Raw genomic sequence first — 25,452 nt, 5'->3', positions numbered from 1 at the left:
AGCACATGCAAACAGAAGAAGACCTAGAACAAAGAAATATATAATCTAGGTTTTTGCTGTTTTAACAGGATCTGCTATTTCCCATATTTGTATTCCCCTAATTACCAAACCCTGAAATCATTTTATATTCCATACAACCTTAAAGTTAAAAATACATCTGGAGCTCAAAGAAGAAATCACAAGGGAAATTAGAAGATATCTGCAGACAAATAAAAATGAAAACACAACCTACCAAAATCTATGGGATGCTGTGAAAGCAATAGTAAGAGGGAAATTTATAGCAGTAAACATTAGAAAAGAAGAAAGATCTAAAAATCAACAATCTAACTACACTTCAAGAAACTAGAAAAAGAAGAACAAACAAAACCAAAAGACAGCAGAAGGAAGGAAATAATAAAGATTAGAGCAGAGATAAATGAATTACAGAATAGAAAAACAATAGAAAAAAATAAATTAGGAGTTGGTTTTTTGAAAAGATGAACAAAATTGACAAGCCCTTAGCTAGATTAAGAAAAAAAAGAGAGGAAATGCAAATCACTAAAATAAGAAATGAAAATGGGACATTATAACTGATGTCACAGAAATTAAAAGGATTATAATACTATGGACAATTATACACCAATGAACTGGACAATCCAGAAAAAATGAATAAATTCCCAGACACAGGACTTCCCTGATGGTCCGGTGGTAGAGAATCTGCCTTCCAATGCAGGGGACACGGGTTCGATCCCTGGTGGGGGAACTAAGATCCCACATGCTGTGGGGCAACTAAGCCCACGCACCACAACTACAGAGCCCACACACTCTGGAGTCTGCACGCCACAACTAGAGAAAAGAAAACCCACATGCCGCAACTAGAGAGAAGCCTGCATGCCACAACTGGAGAGAAGCCCGCACACCTCAACGAAAGATCCCGCATGCCTCAGTGAAGATCCCACGTGCTGCAACTGAGACCCGACACAGCCAAAAAATTAATTAATTAATTATTTTTTTAAAATTCCCAGACACATACAATTTACCAAGACTGAATCATGAAGAAATAGAAAACCTAAATAGAACTATAACTAGTAAAGGGATTAAAATAATAACCAAAAACCTCCCAACAAAAAAAATCCCAGGACCAGATGGCTTCACTGGAGATTTCTACCTAACATTTAAAGAAGAATTAGCACCAGTGCTCCTCAAACTCTTCCAAAAAGCTGAAGAGGAGGGAACACTTCCCAATTCATTCTGTGAGGCCAACACTACCCTGATACCAAAGCCAGACAAGGAACCTACAAGAAAAAAAAAAAAAAAAGCCTACAGACTAATATTCCTGATGAATATTGATGCAAAAATTCACAACAAAATACCAGCAAACCAAAATCAACAGCACATTAAGAGGATTATACACCATGACCAAGTTGAATTTATACCTGGGATGCAAGGATGGTTCAACATATAAAACTCAGTTAATGTGATATAGCACATTAACAGAATGAAGGACAAAAATCATAAGATCCTCTCAACCAGTACAGAAAAATCATTTGACAGAATTCAATACCCTTTCATGATAAACACTCAACAGACTAGGAATAGACAAAACTGTCTCAACATAATAAACGCCATATATGAAAGGCCCACAGCTAACATAATACTCAATGATGAAAAACTGAAAGCTTTTCCTGTAAGATGTGGTAAAAGGCAAGGATGCCTACTCTTGCCATGTCTATTCAACATAGTACTGGAAATTCGGTAGGACTAGAAAACTGGGTAGGACTAAAGACTCCACAAACACACAAAAAAACTATTTAAACAATTTCAGCAAATTTACAGGATACAAAAATCAACACACAAAAATCAGTTGCATTGCTACACACTAAGAATGACCAATCCAGAAAGGAAATTAAGAAAACAATCCCATTTACAATAGCATAAAAAAGAATAAAATATTTAGGAATAAATTTAACCAAAGATGTGAAAGATATGTATACTGAAAACTACAAAACATTACTAAAACAAACCAAAGAAGACACAAATAAATGGAAAGACATTGTGGTTGCAGACTGGAAGACTTAGTATTGTTAAAATGTCTATACTACCCAAAATGATCTATAGAATTCAATCAATGCAATCCCTATGAAAATCCCAATGGCATGTTTTACAGAGAGAAAAAAAATCCTAAAATTGATATGAAACTCAAGGAACTACAAACAGTCAAAATAATCTTTAAAAAGAAGAAGAGGACTTCCCTGGTGGCGCAGTGGTTAAGAATCCACCTGCCAACGCAGGGGACATGCGTTCGAGCCCTGGTCCAGGAAGATCCCACATGCCGCAGAGCAACTAAGCCCATGCACCACAACTACTGAGCCTGCGCTCTAGAGCCCGCAAGCCACAACTACTGAGCCCGCATGCCGCAACTACTGAAGCCCGCGCACCTAGAGCCCATGCTTCGCAACAAAGAGAAGCCACTGCAATGAGAAGCCCGCACACCACAATGAAGAGTAGCCCCTGCTCGCCACAACTAGAGAAAAGCCCACGCACAGCAACAGAGACCCAGTGCAGCCAAAGATAAAAAAAAAAAAAAAGAACCAAGTTGGGGGCCTCATATTTCTGGATTTCAAAACATACTACAAAGCGACAGTAATCATGACAGTGTGGTACTGGTATAAAGACAGACACTACAGACCAGTAGAACAGAATAGATCCCATAAATGTACATGTACATGGTCAAGTGATATTCAACATGGGTGCCAAGACCACAAAATGGGAAAAGGACAGTTTCTTCAACAAATGGTGCTGGGAGAAGTGGATATCCATATTCAAAAGAATAAAGTTGGACAATAATCTTATATTATATACAAAAATTAACTCAAAGTGGATTAAAGACCTAAACATAAGACTTGAAACTATTAATAAAACAGAGAAGAAAACATAGGGGGAAACTTTCAGGACACTGGATTTAGCAATGACTTCTTCGATATGACACCAAAAGCACAGGCAACAAAAGCAAAAACAGACAAATCTACATCAAACTTAAAAACTCTGTGCATCAAAGGAAACAATCAACAGAGTGAAAAGGCAACCCACAAAATGGTAGAAAATATTCACGAATCATATATTTGATAAGGGGTTAATATGCAGAATACGTAAGGAATTCCTATAACTCAACAACAACAAAAATTATGCAATTCAAAAATGGGCAAAAGACTTGAATAGACAGTTCTCCAACGAAGATACACAAATGGCCAACAAGCAAATGAAAAGATGTTTAACATCACTAATCATTAGAGAAATGCAATCAAAACCACAATGAGATATTACCTCATTAGGATAATCACTAACAAAAGAACAGACAGTAAGTGTTGATGCATATAAAGAGAAATTAGAACCCTGGTGCACTACTGGAATGTAAAATGGTTTGGCTGCTATGGAAAAACAGTACAAAGGTTCCTCAAAAAATTAAAAATAGAATTATCAGATGATCCATCAAAGTCCCCCTTCTGGGTATATATCCAAAAGAATTCAAAGCAGGATCTTAAAGAGATATCTTTACACCCATTTGTTCACTGCAGCATTATTCACAATAGCCAAGAGGTAGAAACAATCAAAATGTCCATCAACAGATGAATGGAAAAAGAAAATGTGGCAAATACATACAGTGGAATATTATGCAGCCTTTAAAAGAGGAAGGGACTTCCCTGGTGGCGCAGTGGTTTAGTATCCGCCTGCCAATGTAGGGGACACGGGTTCGATCGCTGGTCCAGGAAGATCCCACATGCTGCGGAGCATCTAAGCCCATGTGCCACAACCACTGAGCCCGGGCTGTAGAGCCCGCAAGCCACAACTACTGAGCCCGTGTGACACAACTACTGAAGCCCGTGTGCCTAGAGCCCATGCTCTGCAACAAGAGAAGCCACTGCAATAAGAAGCCCGCGCACCACAATGAAGAGTAGCCCCGACTCGCCTCAACTAGAGAAAGCCCGTGCGCAGCAACGAAGACCCAATGCAGCCAAAAATAAATTAATTTTAAAAAATTAAACTGGAGATGGGGGGCAAGATGGCGGAAGAGTAAGACACGGAGATCACCTTCCTTCCCACAGATACAGTAGAAATACGTCTACACGTGGAACTGCTCCTACAGAACACCCACTGAACACTGGCAGAAGACGTCAGACCTCCCAAAAGGCAAGAAAATCCCCACGTACTTGGGTAGGGCAAAAGAAAAAAGAAATAACAGAGACAAAAGAATAGGGATGGGACCTGCACCAGTGGGAGGGAGCTGTGAAGGAGGAAAGGTTTCCACGCACTAGGAAGCCCCTTCGTGGGCAGAGACTGCGGGTGGCAGAGGGGGGACGCTTCGGAGCCACGGAGGACAGCGCAGCCACAGGGATGCGGAGGGCAAAGTGGAGAGATTCCCGCACAGAGGCTCGGTGCCGAGCAGCACTCACCAGCCCGAGAGGCTTGTCTGCTCACCCGCCAGGGCGGGCGGGGGCTGGGAGCCGAGGCTCAGGCTTTGGTCGGATCCCAGGGAGAGGACTTGGGCTGGCGGCGTGAACACAGCCTGAAGGGGTTAGTGCACCACCGCTAGCCGGGAGGGAGCCCGAGAAAAAGTCTGCAGCCGCCGAAGAGGCAAGAGACTTTTTCTTGCCTCTTTGTTTCACGGCGCGCAAGGAGAGGGGATTCAGAGCGCCGCCTAAACGAATTCCAGAGACGGGCGCGAGCCGCGGTTATCAGCGCGGACCCCAGAGACGGGCAGGAGACGCTAAGGCTGCTGCTGCCACCCCCAAGAAGCCTGTGTGCGAGCACAGGTCACTCTCCACACCGCCCCTCCCGGGAGCCTGTGCAGCCCGCCATGGCCAGGCTCCCGTGATCCGGGGACAACTTCCCCGGGAGAACGCACGGCGTGCCTCAGGCTGCTGCAACGTCACGCTGGTCTCTGCCGTCGCAGGCTCGCCCCACATCCGTACCCCTCCCTCTCCCCGTCCTGAGTGAGCCAGAGCCCCCGAAGCACCTGCTCCTTTAACCCGCTCCTGTCTGGGCGGGGAACAGACGCCCTCAGGCGACCTACATGCAGAGGAGGGTCCAAATCCAAAGCTGAACCCCGGGAGCTGTACGAACAAAGAAGAGAAAGGGAAATCTCTCCCAGCAGCCTCAGAAGCAGCGGATTAAAGCTCCACTAACAACTTGATGTGCCTGCATCTGTTGACTACCTGAATAGACAACGAATCATCCCAAATTCAAGAGGTGGACTTTGGGAGCAGGATATATTAATTTTTCCCCTTTGCCTTTTTTTGTGAGTGTATATGTGTATGCTTCTGGGTGAGATTTTGTCTGTATAGCTTTGCTTTCACCATTAGTCCTAGGGTTAGGTCCGTCCGTTTTTGTTTTTTTTTTTTTTTTTTACTTAAAAAAATTTTTTCTTCCTAATAACTGTTTTCTTAATAACTTTTTCCTTATTTTCTATTTTTAGAAATTAAAAAAAATTTTTAATAAGTTTTTTGATATTTTTTATTTAAAAAAAATTTTTTTCTTAAATTTTTTTCTTAATAATTTTCTTATTTTTATTATAAAAAATTAATGAATCTATTTTTAAAAATTAAAAAAAAAATTTTCTGAATACATTTATTCTTAATAATTTTTTTCTTATTTTTTATTATAATAGCGTTATTTTATTTTATTTTATCCTCTTTCTTTCTTTCTTTCTATTTTTTTCTCCCTTTTATTCTGAGCCGTGTGGATGAAAGGCTCTTGGTGCTCCAGCCAGGCATCAGGGCTGTGCCTCTGAGGTGGGAGAGCCAACTTCAGGACACTGGTCCACAAGAGACCTCCCAGCTCCACGTAATACCAAACGGCGAAAATCTCTCAGAGATCTCCATCTCAACATCAAGACCCAGCTTCACTCAACGACCAGCAAGCTACACTGCTGGACACCCTATGCCAAACAACTAGCAAGACAGGAATACAGCTCCATCCATTAGCAGAGAGGCTGCCTAAAATCATAATAAGGCCACAGACACCCCAAAACACACCACCAGACGTGGACACGCCCACCAGAAAGACAAGATCCAACCTCATCCACCAGAACACAGGCACTAGTCCCCTCCACCAGGAAGCCTACACAACCCACTGAACCAACCTTAGCCACTGGGGACAGATACCAAAAACAACGGGAACTACGAACCTGCAGCCTGTGAAAAGGAGACCCCAAACACAGTAAGATAAGCAAAATGAGAAGACAAAAAACCACACAGCAGGTGAAGGAGCAGGGTCAAAACACACCAGACCTAACAAATGAAGAGGAAATAGGCAGTCTACCTGAAAAAGAATTCAGAATAATGATACTAAAGATGATCCAAAATCTTGGAAATAGAATAGACAAAATGCAAGAAACATTTAACAAGGATGTAGAAGAACTAAAGAGGAACCAAGCAACGATGAAAAACACAATAAATGAAATTAAAAATACTCTAGACAGGATCAATAGCAGAATAACTGAGGCAGAAGAAAGGATAAGGGACCTGGAAGATAAAATAGTGGAAATAACTACTGCAGAGCAGAATAAAGAAAAAAGAATCAAAAGAACTGAGGACAGTCTCAGAGACCTCTGGGACAACATTAAACGCACCAACATTCGAATTATAGGGGTCCCAGAAGAAGAAGAGAAAAAGAAAGGGACTGAGAAAATATTTGAAGAGATTATAGTTGAAAACTTCCCTAATATGGGAAAGGAAATAGTTAATCAAGTCCTGGAAGCACAGAGAGTCCCATACAGGATAAATCCAAGGAGAAACACGCCAAGACACATATTAATCAAAATATCAAAAATTAAATATAAAGAAAACATATTAAAAGCAGCAAGGGAAAAACAACAAATAACACAAGGGAATCCCCATAAGGTTAACAGCTGATCTTTCAGCAGAAACTCTGCAAGCCAGAAGGAAGTGGCAGGATATACTTAAAGTCATGAAGGAGAAAAACCTACAACCAAGGTTACTCTACCCAGCAAGGATCTCATTCAGATTTGATGGAGAAATTAAAACCTTTACGGACAAGCAAAAGCTGAGAGAGTTCAGCACCACCAAACCAGCTTTACAACAAATGCTAAAGGAACTTCTCTAGGCAAGAAACACAAGAGAAGGAAAACACCTACAATAACAAACACAAAATATTTAAGAAAATGGGAATAGGAACATACATATCAATAATTACCTTAAATGTAAATGGATTAAATGCTCCCACCAAAAGACACAGACTGGCTGAATGGATACAAAAACAAGACCCATATATATTCTGTCTACAAAAGACCCACTTCAGACCTAGAGACACATACAGACTGAAAGTGAGGGGATGGAAAAAGATATTCCATGCAAATGGAAATCAAAAGAAAGCTGGAGTAGCAATTCTCATATCAGACAAAATAGACTTTAAAATAAAGACTATTACAAGAGACAAAGAAGGACACTATATAATGATCAAGGGATCGATCCAAGAGGAAGGTATAACAATTGTAAATATTTATGCACCCAACATAGGAGCACCTCAATACATAAGGCAAATACTAACAGCCATAAAAGGGGAAATCGACAGTAACACAATCATAGTTGGGGACTTTAACACCCCACTTTCACCAATGGACAGATCATCCAAAATGAAAATAAATAAGGAAACACAAGCTTTAAATGATACATTAAACAAGATGGACTTAATTGATATTTATAGGACATTCCACCCAAAAACAACAGAATACACATTTTTCTCAAGTGCTCATGGAACATTCTCCAGGATAGATCATATCTTGGGTCACAAATCAAGCCTTCGTAAATTTAAGAAAATTGAAATCGTATCAAGTATCTTTTCCGACCACAACGCTATGAGACTAGATATCAATTACAGGAAAAGATCTGTAAAAAATACAAACACATGGAGGCTACACAATACACTACTTAATAACGAAGTGATCACTGAAGAAATCAAAGGGGAAATCAAAAAATACCTAGAAACAAATGACAATGGAGACACGACGACCCAAAACCTATGGGACGCAGCAAAAGCAGTGCTAAGAGGGAAGTTTATAGCAATACAAGCCTACATCAAGAAACAGGAAACATCTCGAATAAACAACCTAACCTTGCACCTAAAGCAATTAGAGAAAGAAGAGCAAAAAAACCCCAAAGCTAGCAGAAGGAAAGAAATCATAAAGATCAGATCAGAAATAAATGAAAAAGAAATGAAGGAAATAGCAAAAATCAATGAAACTAAAAGCTGGTTCTTCGAGAAGATAAACAAAATTGATAAACCATTAGCCAGACTCATCAAGAGAAAAAGGGAGAAGACTCAAATCAATAGAATTAGAAATGAAAAAGGAGAAGTAACCACTGACACTGCAGAAATACAAACGATCATGAGAGATTACTACAAGCAACTCTATGCCAATAAAATGGACAACTTGGAAGAAATGGACAGATTCTTAGAAATGCACAACCTACCGAGACTGAACCAGGAAGAAATAGAAAATATGAACAGACCAATCACAAGCACTGAAATTGAAACTGCGATTAAAAATCTTCCAACAAACAAAAGCCCAGGACCAGATGGCTTCACTGGCGAATTCTATCAAACATTTAGAGAAGACCTAACACCTATCCTTCTCAAACTCTTCCAAAATATTGCAGAGGGAGGAACACTCCCCAACTCATTCTACGAGGCCACCATCACCCTGATACCAAAACCAGACAAAGATGTCACAAAGAAAGAAAACTACAGGCCAATATCACTGATGAACATAGATGCAAAAATCCTCAACAAAATACTAGCAAACAGAATCCAACAGCACATTAAAAGGATTATACACCATGATCAAGTGGGGTTTATTCCAGGAATGCAAGGATTCTTCAATATACGCAAATCAATCAACGTGATACATCATATTAACAAACTGAAGGAGAAAAACCATATGATCATCTCAATAGATGCAGAGAAAGCTTTCAACAAAATTCAACACCCATTTATGATAAAAACCCTCCAGAAAGTAGGCATAGAGGGAACTTTCCTCAACATAATAAAGGCCATATATCACAAACCCACAGCCAACATTGTCCTCAATGGTGAAAAACTGAAACCATTTCCACTAAGATCAGGAACAAGACAAGGTTGCCCACTCTCACCACTATTATTCAACATAGTTTTGGAAGTGTTAGCCACAGCAATCAGAGAAGAAAAAGAAATAAAAGGAATCCAAATCGGAAAAGAAGTAAAGCTGTCACTGTTTGCAGATGACATGATACTATACATAGAGAATCCTAAAACTGCCACCAGAAAACTACTAGACCTAACCAATGAATTTGGTAAAGTAGCAGGATACAAAATTAATGCACAGAAATCTCTTGCATTCCTATATACTAATGATGAAAAATCTGAAATTGAAATTAAGAGAACACTCCTGTTTACCATTGCAACAAAAAGAATAAAATATCTAGGAATAAACCTACCTAAGGAGACAAAAGACCTGTATGCAGAAAATTATAGGACACTGATGAAAGAAATTAAAGATGATACAAATAGATGGAGAGATATACCATGTTCTTGGATTAGAAGAATCAACATTGTGAAAATGACTATACTACCCAAAGCAATCTACAGATTCAATGCAATCCCTATCAAACTACCACAGGCATTTTTCACAGAACTAGAACAAAAAATTTCACAATTTGTATGGGACACAAAAGACCCTGAATAGCCAAAGCAATCTTGAGAACGAAAAATGGAGCTGGAGGAATCAGGCTCCCTGACTTCAGACTATATTACAAAGCTACAGTAATCAAGACAGTTTGGTACTGGCACAAAAACAGAAATATAGATCAATGGAACAGGATAGAAAGCCCAGAGATAAACCCACACACATATGGTCACCTTATCTTTGATAAAGGAGGCAAGCATATACAGTGGAGAAAAGACAGCCTCTTCAATAAGTGGTGCTGGGAAAATTGGACAGGTACATGTAAAAGTATGAAATTAGAACACTCCCTGACACCATACACAAAAATAAACTCAAAATGGATTAAAGACCTAAGTGTAAAGGCAGACACTATCAAACTCTTAGAGGAAAACATAGGCAGAACACTCTATGACATAAATCGCAGCAAGATTCTTTTTGACCCAGCTCCTAGAGAAATGGAAATAAGAACACAAATAAACAAATGGGACCTAATGAAACTTAAAAGCTTTTGCACAGCAAAGGAAACCATAAACAAGACCAAAAGACAACCCTCAGAATGGGAGAAAATATTTGCAAATGAAGCAACTGACAAAGGATTAATCTCCAAGATTTACAAGCAGCTCATGCAGCTCAATAACAAAAAAACAAACAACCCAATCCAAAAATGGGCAGAAGACCTAAATAGACATTTCTCCAAAGAAGATATACAGATGGCCAACAGACACATGAAAGAATGCTCAACATCAGTAATCATTAGAGAAATGCAAATCAAAACTACAATGAGGTATCATCTCACACCGGTCAGAATGGCCATCATCAAAAAATCTAGAAACAATAAATGCTGGAGAGGGTGTGGAGAAAAGGGAACACTCTTGCACTGTTGGTAGGAATGTAAATTGATACAGCCACTATGGAGAACAGTATGGAGGTTCCTTAAAAAACTAAAACTAGAACTACCATACGACCCAGCAATCCCACTACTGGGCATATACCCTGAGAAAACCATAGTTCAGAAAGAGTCATGTACCAAAATGTTCATTGCAGCTCTATTTACAATAGCCAGGACATGGAAGCAACCTAAGTGTCCATCATCGGATGAATGGATAAAGAAGATGTGGCACATATATACAATGGAATATTACTCAGCCATAAAAAGAAATGAAATGGAGGTATTTGTAATGAGGTGGATGGAGTTAGAGTCTGTCATACAGAGTGAAGTAAGTCAGAAAGAGAAAAACAAATACAGTATGCTAACACATATATATGGAATCTAAGGAAAAAAAAAAAAAGGTCATGAAGAACCTAGTGGCAAGATGGGAATAAAGACACAGACCTACTAAAGAATGGACTTGAGGATATGGGGAGGGGGAGGGGTGAGATGTGACAGGGTGAGAGAGTGTCATGGACATATATACACTACCAAATGTAAAATAGATAGCTAGTGGGAAGCAGCCACATAGCACAGGGAGATCAGCTTGGTGCTTTGCGACCACCTAGAGGGGTGGGATAGGGAGGGTGGGAGGGAAGGAGATGCAAGAGGGAAGAGATATGGGAACATATGTATATGTATAACTGATTCACTTTGTTATAAAGCAGAAACTAACACACCACTGTAAAGCAATTATACTTCAATAAAGATGTTTAAAAAAAAAAAAATTAAACTAAACAGGAGGAGATCTTGTCACATGCTAGAATATGGAAGAACATCGAGGACATTATGCTAAGCGAAATGAACCAGTCACAAAATGACAAATACTGTATGATTTCACTCATATGAAGTATCTATAGTAGTCAAAATCATAGAAATGGAAAGTAGAAAGATGGTTGCCAAGGTCTGGGAAAAGGCAGAAAGAGGAATTAATGTTTAATGGGCAGTTTCAGTTTTGCAAGATAAAAAAATTCTAGAAGTCTGCTGCACAACAATGTGAATATACCTAACACTATTGCACTGTATACGTATAAATAGTTAAGATGGTTAATTTATGTGTTTATAACCACAACTAAAAATAAAGTAAAAAAAATTTTTTTAATATATTTGGGGCTCTTTACTGCTCTCCAAAGCAAAAAACAAAGCACTGCCTTTTTATTCTCTATATTGTAACACCATTAGCAACCCTTTCTTACTAAAGAAGTATGAACAATGGAGAACCACATTTCCCTCTGCCACTCAATGACCCTATCCCTACTGACCTCTGAATCATCACACTAGATAATTTTTTTAAAATATGCATTAGAAACCAATAAACTAGAATTAATAAAGTTTGAAAAAGGAAATGAAGAGGGAAATTCTGTGAAAAAGAAAACAAACATGGGGCTTCCCTGGTGGCACAGTGGTTGAGAGTCTGCCTGCTAATGCAGGGGACACGGGTTCGCTCCCTGGTCTGGGAAGATCCCACATGCCACGGAGCAACTGGGCCCGTGAGCCACAACTGCTGAGCCTGCGCGTCTGGAGCCTGTGCTCCGCAGCAAGAGAGGTCGCGATAGTGAGAGGCCCGCGCACCGCGATGAAGAGTAGCCCCCGCTTGCCACAACTGCAAGAAGCCCTAGCACAGAAACGAAGACCCAACATAGCAATCAATCAATCAATCAATAAATCTTTAAAAAAAAAAAAAAAAAAAAAGAAAACAAACATGCTTAAATATAGCCTCTATAGACTATAAAACTCATGAAGCAACAATCAACATACATTGCACACCCTGTCCCCAACTTCATAAATACTAATAAAGAGGTATGTCTAGGAAGAAGGCATTGCATAAAGTTTGATGTAAAATACATACATTAAAAGTAGCAGATGCACAAAAAGGGTAACCAAACAAAGTAAGTGGGAAGATGGGGAAGCCCTCCGAGCCCAGAACAAACAGGTGCAAATAAACAGCTTCAGCTAGCCTCACGAGCAAGTAAGTCTCAATAGGATAACATGAGTAATTCAGGTTGGAATAAAGTCACTCACCTTAACCAAAAATAACCACCCAAAGGCAGAGAACAGCTACTGACTAAAAGAGATTGAACCTCTTTACAGAAACAGGAAACCTGGAAGCAAGAACCCTTCTGTATAGGATAGGAACTAGCAACCTGGAACACTGGAACAATGAAATACAAAACCAGACCTATTACATCTCCTTGACAATCAGATGTCCAATGTATGCACTCCAACAAAGACCTCATGGTAATCCAGGGTCTACTTTATTTGGCACATGGAAACCTACCTGATGGTGGTGAGAAGAGGAATCTTCGAGGATATACAGCTGCTGTCAAAGATTCTAGAAAATAAAGAGCAAGAATAAAGGGGCACACTCTTTATTGTTTCTTGAAAATTTTCTGAAATATTATCAGTGTATTTAACAAGCTTTTCACTGGTTCATGATATGAAATATGATTGTTATCTTAAAATATATAGGATCAGGCTCTAACAAACCTCAGCTAATATATTTACAAACGTTACAAAGAATATTATAAAATTCAGTGCTTATAGTTTAGTGTGGAAATTACTTATTTAGACATTATTACTCCAAACTTAAATGTACATTCTAAAGTGATAATCTAGACTCTATATTCAGATTCACAGTAATATATGTCATACATAAGGGATGTAGTCTGAAAATGCAAAAATAACCTAAAAGTGCATGCATGTATCAAGGGAGACTCATCAGTTGAGGGCGTGATAGTGTCACTTACAGATTCAGACGAGACTAAGACTGTCCGGTGACCAAGGGGAGGAGTTCTTGTGGGGCAACTGGAGGAATCCAGAAGCCTCCACTAGGTACCCTGGCAGACAGAAACTAACCGAATCATCACCACCTCCCCCTTCTCCTTGTGCTTAGCTATTCCACTGAAATTTCTTGGCACTAGAGCTTATTAACTAATTAGATTACTAGAAAGCCAAATCACTAATGGCTAATGTAACAAGAGTAAACTCTGCAGTGCAAATGAACAGGAATGGGACAAATAAGTAGCCCTTAAGACAAAGAAAACTGCATGGGTGGAAAGGGGACACTGGGCTGCCACTGTCTGGAGACTAAATCTCTTAATGTTATTACCTGGTAATGCTCACACACTCCACTAGAAATTAACTGGGTACCCGTCACACACTATAAACCATGTTCTTCCCAATAGATGGGTCTAAACAGAAATTAGGTGCCTTTCTAGAGCCTGGCCCACAGTATACATTTAACAGATACTTGTTGAATGAATAATGAACGAATTCCAAAATCACTTAAGGTAAAACTCTCATAAACAGAGAATTGCTTGCAATGTTAAGCAAAATCAGGGATTTTAGAAGAGAACAAAATCATTTCCTTTGTGATTGCATTAACATTCTCCACATCTTTTTTAATTGGCATTATTTTCTATTTTTGTTCAATTGGTTTATATTACATTTTAAAATCCATTTTTAGGAAGTAGCTATAGAAAGGTATCAAAGCTAAAACCATAAAATTTTATCCAGTAGTTTGTATAGAAGCCCAATTTTTGCTACCTTTTCTGCCTGCCCATGGCCTGGGGCTCTGCAACTTCAATTCAGCACTTCACTTGTCGGGTAGACCCCACTATCTCCAAAGTAAGAGCTTCTCCCTATGCTAAAATTATCTCCCTTCCAAGATATCACAAGCCTGATTTCATCAGATTTCAGTGCTAAAAGCAAAGACCGACATCACTCTCCAGGGTAGCTACAGACCTTCCTTGCCAATCTCAAGGAAATGTACAGATCCCAAAACTGCTGAAAAGCCATTAAGTACAGGTCATTGATCTTTGGGAACCTAGACATTACTATGAAACAATAACACTAGTGATTTAATAAGGAGCAGTAGTTAACAAAGCTACTGTTTAACACAGTAACTACAGACTCTAGATTCCTTAACAACGTATTTCTGTCTTCCCAATTTACCTCAGCTTACAATCAGCACATGTGGTTACTACTCTGTTACCAGTAAGAGGTGAAAAATAGGCAGAAGCGATGCTCTTTGTGTGTTCAGTCAAAGAAATCAAAGGCTGGCTTCTACTGGGTTTCAGGCACCTTGCATCATAAATATGAATATCCCTGTAACAGGAGGAATAATTCTCAGTGTTGTCACAGTACACATAGTAAGACTCTACAATAGCACTGAACATAAATTAGACACTCAAATACTCACTACATTAAAGAACAGTTAAGACAGAACCCTCTAATCTTCTATATTAATTTTAAAAACACTGGTATAGAGTAAAAATAAGAAAAATTTCAAAATTATAGCATATATATGTAACCAGGTGGGTATAGAGAGGCAAGGTTCTAGCTGGTTTTCTCATCTATCCAAGAAAAAAGTTAACACAGACCAAGAAGTTATAGGTCACATGGAACTTTTATATTTTTTACGTACGTTCATCTCAAAAGACTAGAAGTAAACGCATGAGGCCAAGGAAAACAAAAATGTATATTTGTTTCAACACTTGCGCTATTTATTAAATCCAAAAGAATCTCTCATTTAAAAAAAAATCACGTTCAAAAAAAAACCAAAAATGCTCAATCGGTGTAGAAAGGAAAATTATTTGGTCTGTGGGTATCACAAAAAAAGTCAGAAGTCTTTGACCACCAAACTAAAACATTATTCCTAACATTAAAAGGCCTAAATCATAAAATTTCATGAAGGACATACCTTAATCCCGCAGTGATAAAATACTGTCTATGCACTGGGTGGACATGTACAGTTCTTATTTTGCTCAAAGAAGAATTGATAAGCTTCTCACAAGAAGTTCCAGGCGTCCGCCTATCCACTAGTGACATACTTCCATCCCAGTGACCTACTATTAAAGTGGAAGCATCTTCTGCCAAGAAGTCAAAGGAGGAAAAGCTACTTCCTTCATCTCTATATACCTAAGGATATAAGTAACAATCAACTTATGTAACACTCTTCTTTTAAAGAAAGCCAATGCATAAATTCTTTGTTAAAAGAGTAACAAAACACTTAACCCAAATAACCTCATTTATCCTCCCATGATCCCCACAAGAAGCATAGGGCAAAATGGTAATCCCCTTAGATGGAAACTAAGGCACTGATCAGCTGTGAGACTGCAATCAAACAGCCCATCCACCCATGTCAGGGCTACATCCCAAATCTCTTAAATCCAGTAAACCTCAGATGCAGATCTACCCTGTGAAACTTACTAGGAAATGGACTGAATCTGAATCTTACGCAGTTGAAATACCTTAATATACCAAGTAACTTTGCCAACTAAGTTCAAGGTATATGGCTTGAATGCTCACCTACTCTTGGTGGAAGTGTAAATAGATACAAAATTTTTACAGCAATCAGGACACATCTATCAAAATATTTAATGCCTATACATACCCTTTGACCCAGTAATTTCACTAAGATATATATAAGGATGCCTTGCTGCCAGACTGCTTATAACAGCAATAAAAAGCAACCTAAATGTCCACCAAAAAAGATCTGGTTAAATCATGATGGTACATCTCTACTTTGAAATACCATGCAATGCTAAAAAAGAATGAGGTAGATTTGTACTATTAACTGTCCAAGATATACTAGTAAATGAAAAAAGCAAGTTGCAAAAAAGTATGTATATAGTGTGAACCCATTAGCGCAAAGAAAAAAATCTGTATCTATATGCTTGTAAGTATATGTGTACTTTCTGGAGGCATACACAAAAAATACAAAGGTTACTTTGGGAGAGTGGGAATGGGGGAAGGGCAGATTTAGTTTGCACACCCTATTTACTGTAAGTTTGTGGGGTTTTTTTGGTTGCACTGGGTCTTCGTTGCAGGCTTCTCTCTAGTTGCGGCGTGCAGGTTTAGTTGCCCTGCGGCATGTGGGATCTTAGTTGCCCGACCAGGGATCAAACCCGCGTCCCCTGCATTGGAAGGCGGATTCTTAATCACTGGACCACCACAGAAGTCCCCTACTGTAAATATTTTATCAGAGCATGTATTATTGTTATAACTTTTTAATCACTTACAATCCACAATATTATTACTTTGGGCTCAGGGCTCACACATATAAGGAATAAAAAATAAATGTTGTAGAACGTGTCAGTACTCAAATAAGAAAGAATTACCACAATTCTTATCACTGAATCATGAATTGCTACTGACTTTTAGTTTTAATAACAAGTATTACTATAAACTGAGATTAACAAATTAATACACCAAAGGTATCCCAACCCCTATACCAAAAAAAGCCCAATACACACAAATGAAACTTGAAGTATTCAGTCATTATATTAAAATGGTTAAGTGCAGGGGATTTGGAGTCAGAGAGACTCAAGTGCAAATTCTAGTTCTGCCATTTATGTCCTTCAGCAAGCTAATAAACCTCTTTACCTCAGTTTTTTCAACTGTTAAATGGGGAGAACATTACCTATTTCATAGGGTGTTATTAGGCTTAATAATATATATAAAGCACACTCAGGTTAGTACCTAACACAAGATAATTGTTCAATCAGTAGTATCAGAAGCAAATTACTGATACATGCAATATCATGGATGAATCTTAAAAACATTATGCTAGGTAAATAAAGCCAGACACAAAAAGCTACACACCATTTGATTCCATTTACTTGACATTCTAGAACAGGCAAAATTATAGGGACAGTAATCACATCAGTGGTTGCCAGGGGCTTCAGGAAGGGGGAGAGGACTGACTACAAAGGGTCATGAGGTAATTCTTCCGGGTGATGGAAATTGTTTATGTCTTGATTGCAGTGGTGGTTAAACAGGTATATACAATTTGCCAAAACTTATAAAACTGCACACCTAACAAAGGTAAATTTTACAATATGTACTGTATACCTCAATAAACCTGACTTTTAAAAAAATAAATAAGTGGATAACTCTTACAACTCATTACTGAAAACACAGATAACCCAATTAGAAAATAGGCAAAAGATCCAAATTTCTCTAAATAATTACAAATGGCCAATAAGCAGATGAACATGCTCAGCATCACCAATCATTAGGGAAACACAAATCAAAACCACAATGAGATACCGCTTCATACCCATGAGGTTGGCTATACTCACCAACAACAACAAGCATTGGAAAGGATGTGGAGAAATGGGAACCCTCACATATTGCTGATGAGTATGTATAACGGTGAAGCCGGTTTGGGAAACAGCTTGGCAGTTCATCAGAATGTTAAACATAGAGTTACCATATGACCCAGCAATTACACTCCTAGGTATATACCCAAGAGAAATGAAAGCACACAAAACCTGTGCATGAATGTTCATAATGGCATTATTCGTAATAGTTAAAAACAGAAACAACCCAACTGCTCATCAACTAATGAATGGATGTGTAAAATGTGGTATAGCCACACAAGGGAATACTATTCAGCCATTAAAAAGAATGAAGTACTGACACATTCTACAACATGCATAAACCTTGAAAACATTTCGATAAGTATAGAAGCCAGTCACAAAAGACTATAAACTGTATGATTCCTTTTATATGAAATGTCCAGGACAGGCAAATCTGTAGAGACAGAAAGTAGATTAGTGGTTTTCTAGGGAGAAAGGGGAAATCGGGAGTACTTGATAAGCAAGGGGTTTCTTTTGGAGGTAATAAGTATTCTAAAATTAGATTGTGGTAACAGTTTCACAACCCTATAAATACACTAAAAACCACTGGATTTTACACTTTAAATGGGTGAATCAAATGGTATGTGAATTATATCTCAACAAAGTTGTATTAAAAAATAAGTACAATCAGTTATTATTAAGTGGCTGATAAAACATAGATGTACCTTCAAATTTCAAACTCCAACCTTCCTGTAAGAATATAAACAAATACAAAACAGAATGTGACTTGCATACATAACTATATGGTATGCATTAATAACCAAAGTGCTACCATTAAACAGTTTAAAGAGGACTTTTCACAAAAATTATTTCATTTAATCCATGACTAATAGCCCATCCATTTCCAATAAGGATTTTAAATATCAACGTTGCTCTTAAAAACCTATTTTTAAAAAGGTAAAAATAGAAATTAAAAGAAAAAAAAAAGCAAAGACACCAGTAAAAAAAAGAAACTGTGTTTCTTCTAGTTGTCAGTAATTAGGAAATCAAGTCTGACCAGCAACACATTAACAGTCTTGAAAAGTCTTTTTTTCATATGGTTAAAAACAGACTTAAATGAAATTAAACATCCTCATTTTTAAAAGAAAACCCAAAAACTATGAGCTCTCAAGAAGAGAGAAAAAGCCTTCCCAACTGTAAGAAAGATCATTTTAGGAGTTCAGTGACGAACAAAAGCAGTTACATATTATACTATAGCTATTAAAATGATTAGTTAAAAACTCTTTTATAAGTAATTATGAATCATCTATACATAGAGTATTAGAATAATTACAAAGACAGAATGCATTAACTTTGAGCACTGGCTTACATAAAAAAATTAAGGCATAAAATTAGATCATTGATTAGTATTTATGATGATAAGCCATAATCAGTGATGATACCCTGTTTTCTTCATTGTCTATCACATATAAAATGCTCTTATACTGAGGACCTCTAAAAACTTTAAAAGTCCCATTCGAAATAAGCTAAAGAATGAAAACCTACATCTAAACCATCCTAAATTTCACAAAGATTAAAATCCATATGAAAAAAGAGTTTGATTTGTAGGAATTCTCTTAATGAGGAAATCTGATATGGTTAAGCAAATCTGAAAGCTCACTTGAAATATGTTTGTTGTAACATTAAGTAGTAGATATTTAAGTAGTAGACCAAAATGTAATCACTGGGATCCAATATTGTGAGGATTCCTCAGGCCTTTGGAAGCTTATGGCCTACCCAACCAGAGATCAAACCGATTTGAAAACCTCCAAGGGGTAAGTAGTCTGGTTAACTTGGTAGACTATCTCTGGGAGGATGGACAGTCACGAGTATGAGACCAACATCTTTCAACTATTCTTAAACTTCAACTTAATCTTACCTTGCAGGGGTTAGACTAGCCCAGGAAAAGATCTTATCCTCAACAGGTGGTTACGAATAAACCTGGCCTAAGATGTTCTGAATGAAACCGCCTAGGTGTCCATTTCTTGCCAGAGTACAATTATATGACATCAAATGGCAGTTTTTCATTCTAACTTCACCAGATAAAAACAGCTGAGCTAATCTCTCTACCATCAGCTATACATGGCATATAAGAGACGATAAATCTTAGCTAGAAGACAAAAGACCAAATTTTATAGTTTCTGTGTTACATTACTGGCCAAAAGTTTTGGACAATGTATTATAGAACTGTTATGTGATGAATTTCTCTAGTCTTTTTTGTCACATCTAAGACTCATCCCCACAAAATTCATATCTGCCAAGGCTAGAAATAATGAACAAAAGTATAATAATATTCCAATATTTTTTCCTGAATAAAAGAGGACAAGTTTTAAGCCTTAAAATAGAAGAATAGAGAAGCTAACACACCACTGTAAAGCAATTATACTCCAATAAAGATGTTAAAAAATAATAATAATAAAATAGAAGAATAAGTTATTTTATTTAAAAGCTTTCTGCAAAAATAAAAAATAAGAGCAAAAACTTATTATGTGCCAGGCTCTGTTTTAAGTAAATGCTTTATCTACATTAACTCATTTAATCCTCATGACAATCCTATAAGGTAGATACTATTACCATTCCATTTCAAAACTAAAGAAATTGAAGCACAAAGAGGTAAGCAACTTGCCAAGGTCACACAAATAGTAACAGATGGGATTTGAATTTAGGCAGTGTAGTTCTAAAGTCCCTATTCTATACCATCTCACCCAGTTTGATGGTATAATAATCATTCATGTGGCATTTCATAAAGAATCCAGAATATCATCTGAGGTCCATATGTAAACACATTAACATTTACCTCTTCAAAAACAGCTCTGGAAAAATCCCCACAGCGTAATGTGCCATCATAGCTCAGTGACAGCAGGTGAGCTGGATTGGCAGGCGAGAAGTAAAGACAGCTAACTGGTTGACTATGGGGTTGAAAAATATAAACTCCATCTTCTTTAGGTTGGTGAGTCTGGAATAGAGTTGGGGGTGGGGAGAGAGACAAAAACTGGTGAAAAGCACTAATATTTTCTACGTCATTATGTCATTAAACTATTTGTATTATATTCAGTCTTAGTCTATAATTGTACCCACCTTCCCATTCAGAAAGTCAGAACTAGAAACTTTATACTCTCACTAAGTTACTTTTTCCTAATTTTCAATCCAACAAAATTAAGTCACATTTATTTTAATAGTTTCCAGCTTTTTGCAACTAGCCAACTAGTTTTTCATAATACAGAGGGAAAAAAAACTACTGCTTATAATGACTTCAGTTCATGAAATTCTCAGGAAATGTGTAATTTACTTTTATTTCACATGCAGGATAATTCCTTACTACCAAAACTTCTATCAATACCACTCCCACTTTGCTTGCTAAGTGTGCTTCTATATGAGTATGTCATTCTCAGCTCAATTTTCATAAGGTGTTTGGTCCTGGCACAAAATGATAGTTTTAAAAATATTTTATCCCCTAAATGCCCCATGAAAAATGCATGTACTTGAGGGACTACCTTGGTGGCACAGTGGTTAAGAATCTACCTGCCAATGCAGGGCACATGGGTTTGAGCCCTGGTCTGAGAAGATCCCACATGCCACGGAGCAACTAAGACCGTGTGCCACAACTACTGAGCGTGCACTTTAGAGCCTGCGAACCACAACTACTGAGCCTGCAAGGCACAACTAGTGAGCCCACTTGCCACAACTACTGAAGTCCACAAGCCTAGAGCCCGTACTACACAACAAGAGAAGCCACCGCAACGAGAAGCCTGCGCACAGCAACGAAGACCCAACCAAATATAAATAAATAAATAACAGCCAAAAATAAATAAATAAATTTATTATAAAAAAATGCACGTACTTGAATTTCAGTAGTAATATTACTACTTCTAAGGATTATCCTTTCCACAACTGGATTACCAACTCCGAAATCATCATTTTTCAGATTCTGATGCTATATTCTTATGCCATATGTCATATTATGAACCAGAACAACTTTCATCTCTAAATATAGTTTAGTCGGCTCTGAAATACTCAAACACTTTTGTTTTTGTCTTTTTTATTTAAGTTTTTAAATAAAGAGAAAAAAAATTTAAAGAAAAGAAAGAAACATGAAAAGAGAAGGAAGGAAAAAAATTACAATCACACAAACTCCTCCTCCTACCCAGAGTTAACCACTGTTAACATTTTGGCATATTTGTCTATAGCATATATTTTTTAGAAAAACAAAACTCTCCATTGTTATAAGGAACTCAAACAAATATACAAAGAAATATACAAAGACAAAAGTTTTGAAAAATCATTCAAAACCCAAAATTGACCAAAATTATCATTAAAACACTAAGTGATCATTAAAGATGTCTTTACATGTACTTACTTATACAGATAGGACAGAGAAGAAATTTAGAGGGAAAAAAAAGGCCACTTTAAATAGTATTAAATTTAACTATACTTTAGGGGCTTCCCTGGTGGTGCAGTGGTTAAGAATCCACTTGCCAATGCAGGGGACACGGATTCGAGCCCTGGTCCAGGAAGATCCCACATGCTGTGGAGCAACTAAGCCCATGTGCCAGAACTACTGAGCCTGCACTCTAGAGCCCTCAAGCCACAACTACTGAGCCCGTGTGCGACAACTACTGAAGCCCGCATGCCTACAGCCCGTGCTCTGCAACAAGTGAAGCCACCACAATAAGAAGCCCACACACCGCAATGAAGAGTAGCCCCCGCTCGCCACAACTAGAGAAAGCCTGCGCGCACCAACGAAGACCCAATGCAGCCATAAATAAATTTATATTAAAAAATTTTTTAACTATACTTTAAAATAATAAAAGAAAATCAAGCTGAAGGAATTTTTGAACTTCGAGGATTTCTTTACAAGAGCTATCTCCTAAGAAGGAAAAAGTATAAAATATAAAGCAGTTTTAGTCATTATGCTTTTTTATTTAACTATGTATGTCTCAATTTTAGACAATTTCTATTGACTGAGAACATTATTCTCACCCCTCCTCCAATCTCCCCTTTCTCCATCTCTATATTTTGTTATTTTTGTTTTTTCCAGGTTAACAACATTCATATCCAGTTCTGTAACCATAATTTATATGGCTGTTTAATATTAGTTCTGTATTTAAATATTTATTTATCTATTTCATTTATTTTTGGCTGCGTCAGGTCATAGTTGCAGCACATGGGATCTTGATTGCGGCATGCAGGGTCTTTCATTGCAGCACACAGGCTCTTCATTGTGGCACACGGGTTTCTCTCTAGTTGTGGCGTGCGGATTTTCTCTCTCTAGTTGTGGTGCGTGGGCTCCAGAGCACGTGGGCTCTGTAGTTTGCGGCACACGGGCTCTCTAGTTGAGGCCCGTGGGCTTAGTTGCCCCACAGCATGTGGGATCTTAGTTCCCCAACCAGGGATCAAACCCACGTCCCCTGCATTGGAAGGCAGATTCTTTACCACTGGACCAGGGAAGTCCCAGTTGTGTATTTAAATGGATTCAACACTCATCATCAATTTTTCTGTCAAGCTTCTCCATTCCTGAATCCTTAATTTTGATTTACTCTCAATTGGCCAAGATTTGCTATCAAGCAGTTTTTTCCAGATGAACTCATAGGTCTTCAATTTCTTGAGTTTTTTCAGATGTGAAAAGACCTACCTGCTGTCTTTACATTAGAATAATATTTTGGGCTGGGTATGTATTCCAGGCCACACTTCCTTCTCTCAGAACTTTGTAGACATTACATGAAATGTTGCTGTAGAAAACTGAGGCAAACTTGGCTTTTCCCCTTGAATATAATTTGTTTTTCCTGCCTAAAGAATTCTTTATCCTTTAAGTCCAAATCTTCCTAGAACATGACATACACACTCAAATCTGCCAATCCAATTCTGTCTTTTCAGAAAAGTTCTCTTTGAATATATTTTCTGTTCCATTTGTTGGGTCATCTTTGACTGGCTTTCCTTTCCTCTTTTTTTAAATGAATTTATTTATTTATTTATTTATTTATTTATTTATTTATTTATTTATCTTTGGCTGCCTTGGGTCTTGCTACTGCACACAGGCTTTCTCTAGTTATGGCAAGTGGGGGCTACTCTTCGTTGTGGTGCGTGGGCTTCTCATTGCAGTGGCTTCTCTTGTTGCGGAGCACAGGCTCTAGGCACATGGGCTTCAGTAGTTGTGGCACACAGGTTTCAGTAGTTGTGGCTCGTGGGCTCTAGAGCGCAGGCTCAGTAGTTGTGGCACACGGGCTTCCTTGCTCCACGGCATGTGGGATCTTCCTGGACCAGGGATTGAACCCGTGTCCCCTGCATTAGCAGGTGGATTCTTAACCACTGCGCCACCAGGGTAGTCCTGGCTTTCCTTTTCTATTGGCTTTTCTCATAAAACCTTTTTCATCTGTGTTTGAGATTACCTCAGATATTTCCTTTAATATCTGTAATTTCATTTTCAGCAATGTCTATTCTGTTCCTTGCTTTTGTCTAATTTATTAGTTTCACTGATCTTCAATTTGTTTCTTTAGTTCTACAGTCTCCTTTTTCATTTCATTCTGTTGTTTCATCAACTTATCTTTGAGTCTTATTTTACCAAATTAATGTTGATATTAACTTGCTCCACAGCAGCACTGTCCAAAAGAACTTTCTGAGATGACAAAAATGTTATATGTATGCACTGTCCAATATGGTATCCACTAGTCATGTGTGGCTATTAAGCACTTGAAATGTGCCTGGTGTAACTGAAGAACTGAATTTTCTATTTTAATTAATTTAAAAATAAATACACGTATCCCCCACTTTTCAAAAGTTTGCTTTATGCCACTTCGCTCTTAGAAAACACCTATATTAGTACCTATTTTTGCTGACTGAAGGGAATCCAAAGAAGATTTTTGCTTTTGTGAGAAAAGGTGAAAAATGAAAATAGTATTCAGCGTTTGTTTTGCAGGAAGTTGTTACAGAGGCTTTATGTATAAAGCTATACATCTGACCTCTACCCACCTCTACAGCTTCCCCCTATTCCACTCATCCCTTCCGTTTGTGCCTCTGCTGTTTATGCTCTAGCCACAGAGGCATTCTTTCAGGTCCTTAAATGGGTCAAGCCGGCATCCTCCTGCCTAAGGTCCTTGACATGCTGTTCCTCTTGTGTGAAATGCTCTTTTCCCTTTCTTTGCTTAGTTTACTCCTACTTAGCTTTCAAATCTCAACTCAATTCTCACTTCCTCAGGGAAGCCTTCCCTGATCCTCCAAATCAGGCCAGTTCCCCTGTTATGTGTTTTTATAACACTACTTTTCCTCCACTCCATTAATCACAGTATGTAATTCACTCCACTTATCAAACGTAATTATTTCATTCATGCTGCTTTTGCCACTAAATTCTAAACTCTATAAGGACAGAGAAAATCCTTCCTCACAAATATGGATGGGGAGTCATTAGAATAGTACTTAGGGGACTTCCCTGGTGGCGCAGTGGTTAAGAATCCGCCTGCCAATGCAGGGGACACGGGTTTGAGCCCTGGTCCGGGAAAATCCCACATGCCACAGAGCAACTAAGCCCGTGCACCACAACTACTGAGCCTGTGCTCTAGAGCCTGTGAGCCACAACTACTGAGCCCGCGTGCCACAACTACTGAAGACTACACACCTAGAGCCTGTACTCCACAACAAGAGAAGCCACCGCAATGAGAAGCCCGCGCACCACAACAAATAGTAGCCCCCACTCGCCACAACTAGAGAAA

At 38.2% G+C, this 25,452-nt stretch overlaps 1 protein-coding gene across 2 annotated transcripts in view; it reads right to left on the bottom strand.

Moving 5' to 3' along the window:
- The window catches only part of WDR76 (WD repeat domain 76), a 75,147-nt gene that overhangs the window by 1,878 nt on the left and 47,817 nt on the right, over window positions 1-25,452 (bottom strand). For both annotated transcript variants that reach the window (XM_068550684.1, XM_068550694.1), the window contains exons 9-12: window positions 20,547-20,705; window positions 15,328-15,545; window positions 14,580-14,732; window positions 12,904-12,957 (exon numbers count right to left, since the gene is read on the bottom strand). In XM_068550684.1, coding sequence (XP_068406785.1) covers window positions 12,904-12,957; window positions 14,580-14,732; window positions 15,328-15,545; window positions 20,547-20,705 — 584 coding nt within the window. The remainder of the gene's footprint in view (window positions 1-12,903; window positions 12,958-14,579; window positions 14,733-15,327; window positions 15,546-20,546; window positions 20,706-25,452) is intronic.

The sequence above is a fragment of the Eschrichtius robustus genome, chromosome 1, assembly GCF_028021215.1.
Source record: "Eschrichtius robustus isolate mEscRob2 chromosome 1, mEscRob2.pri, whole genome shotgun sequence".
Classification (NCBI taxonomy): Eukaryota; Metazoa; Chordata; class Mammalia; order Artiodactyla; family Eschrichtiidae; genus Eschrichtius; species Eschrichtius robustus.
The sequence above is the reverse complement of the archived record's forward strand: the minus strand, read 5'-3'. Positions and strand labels throughout refer to the sequence as shown.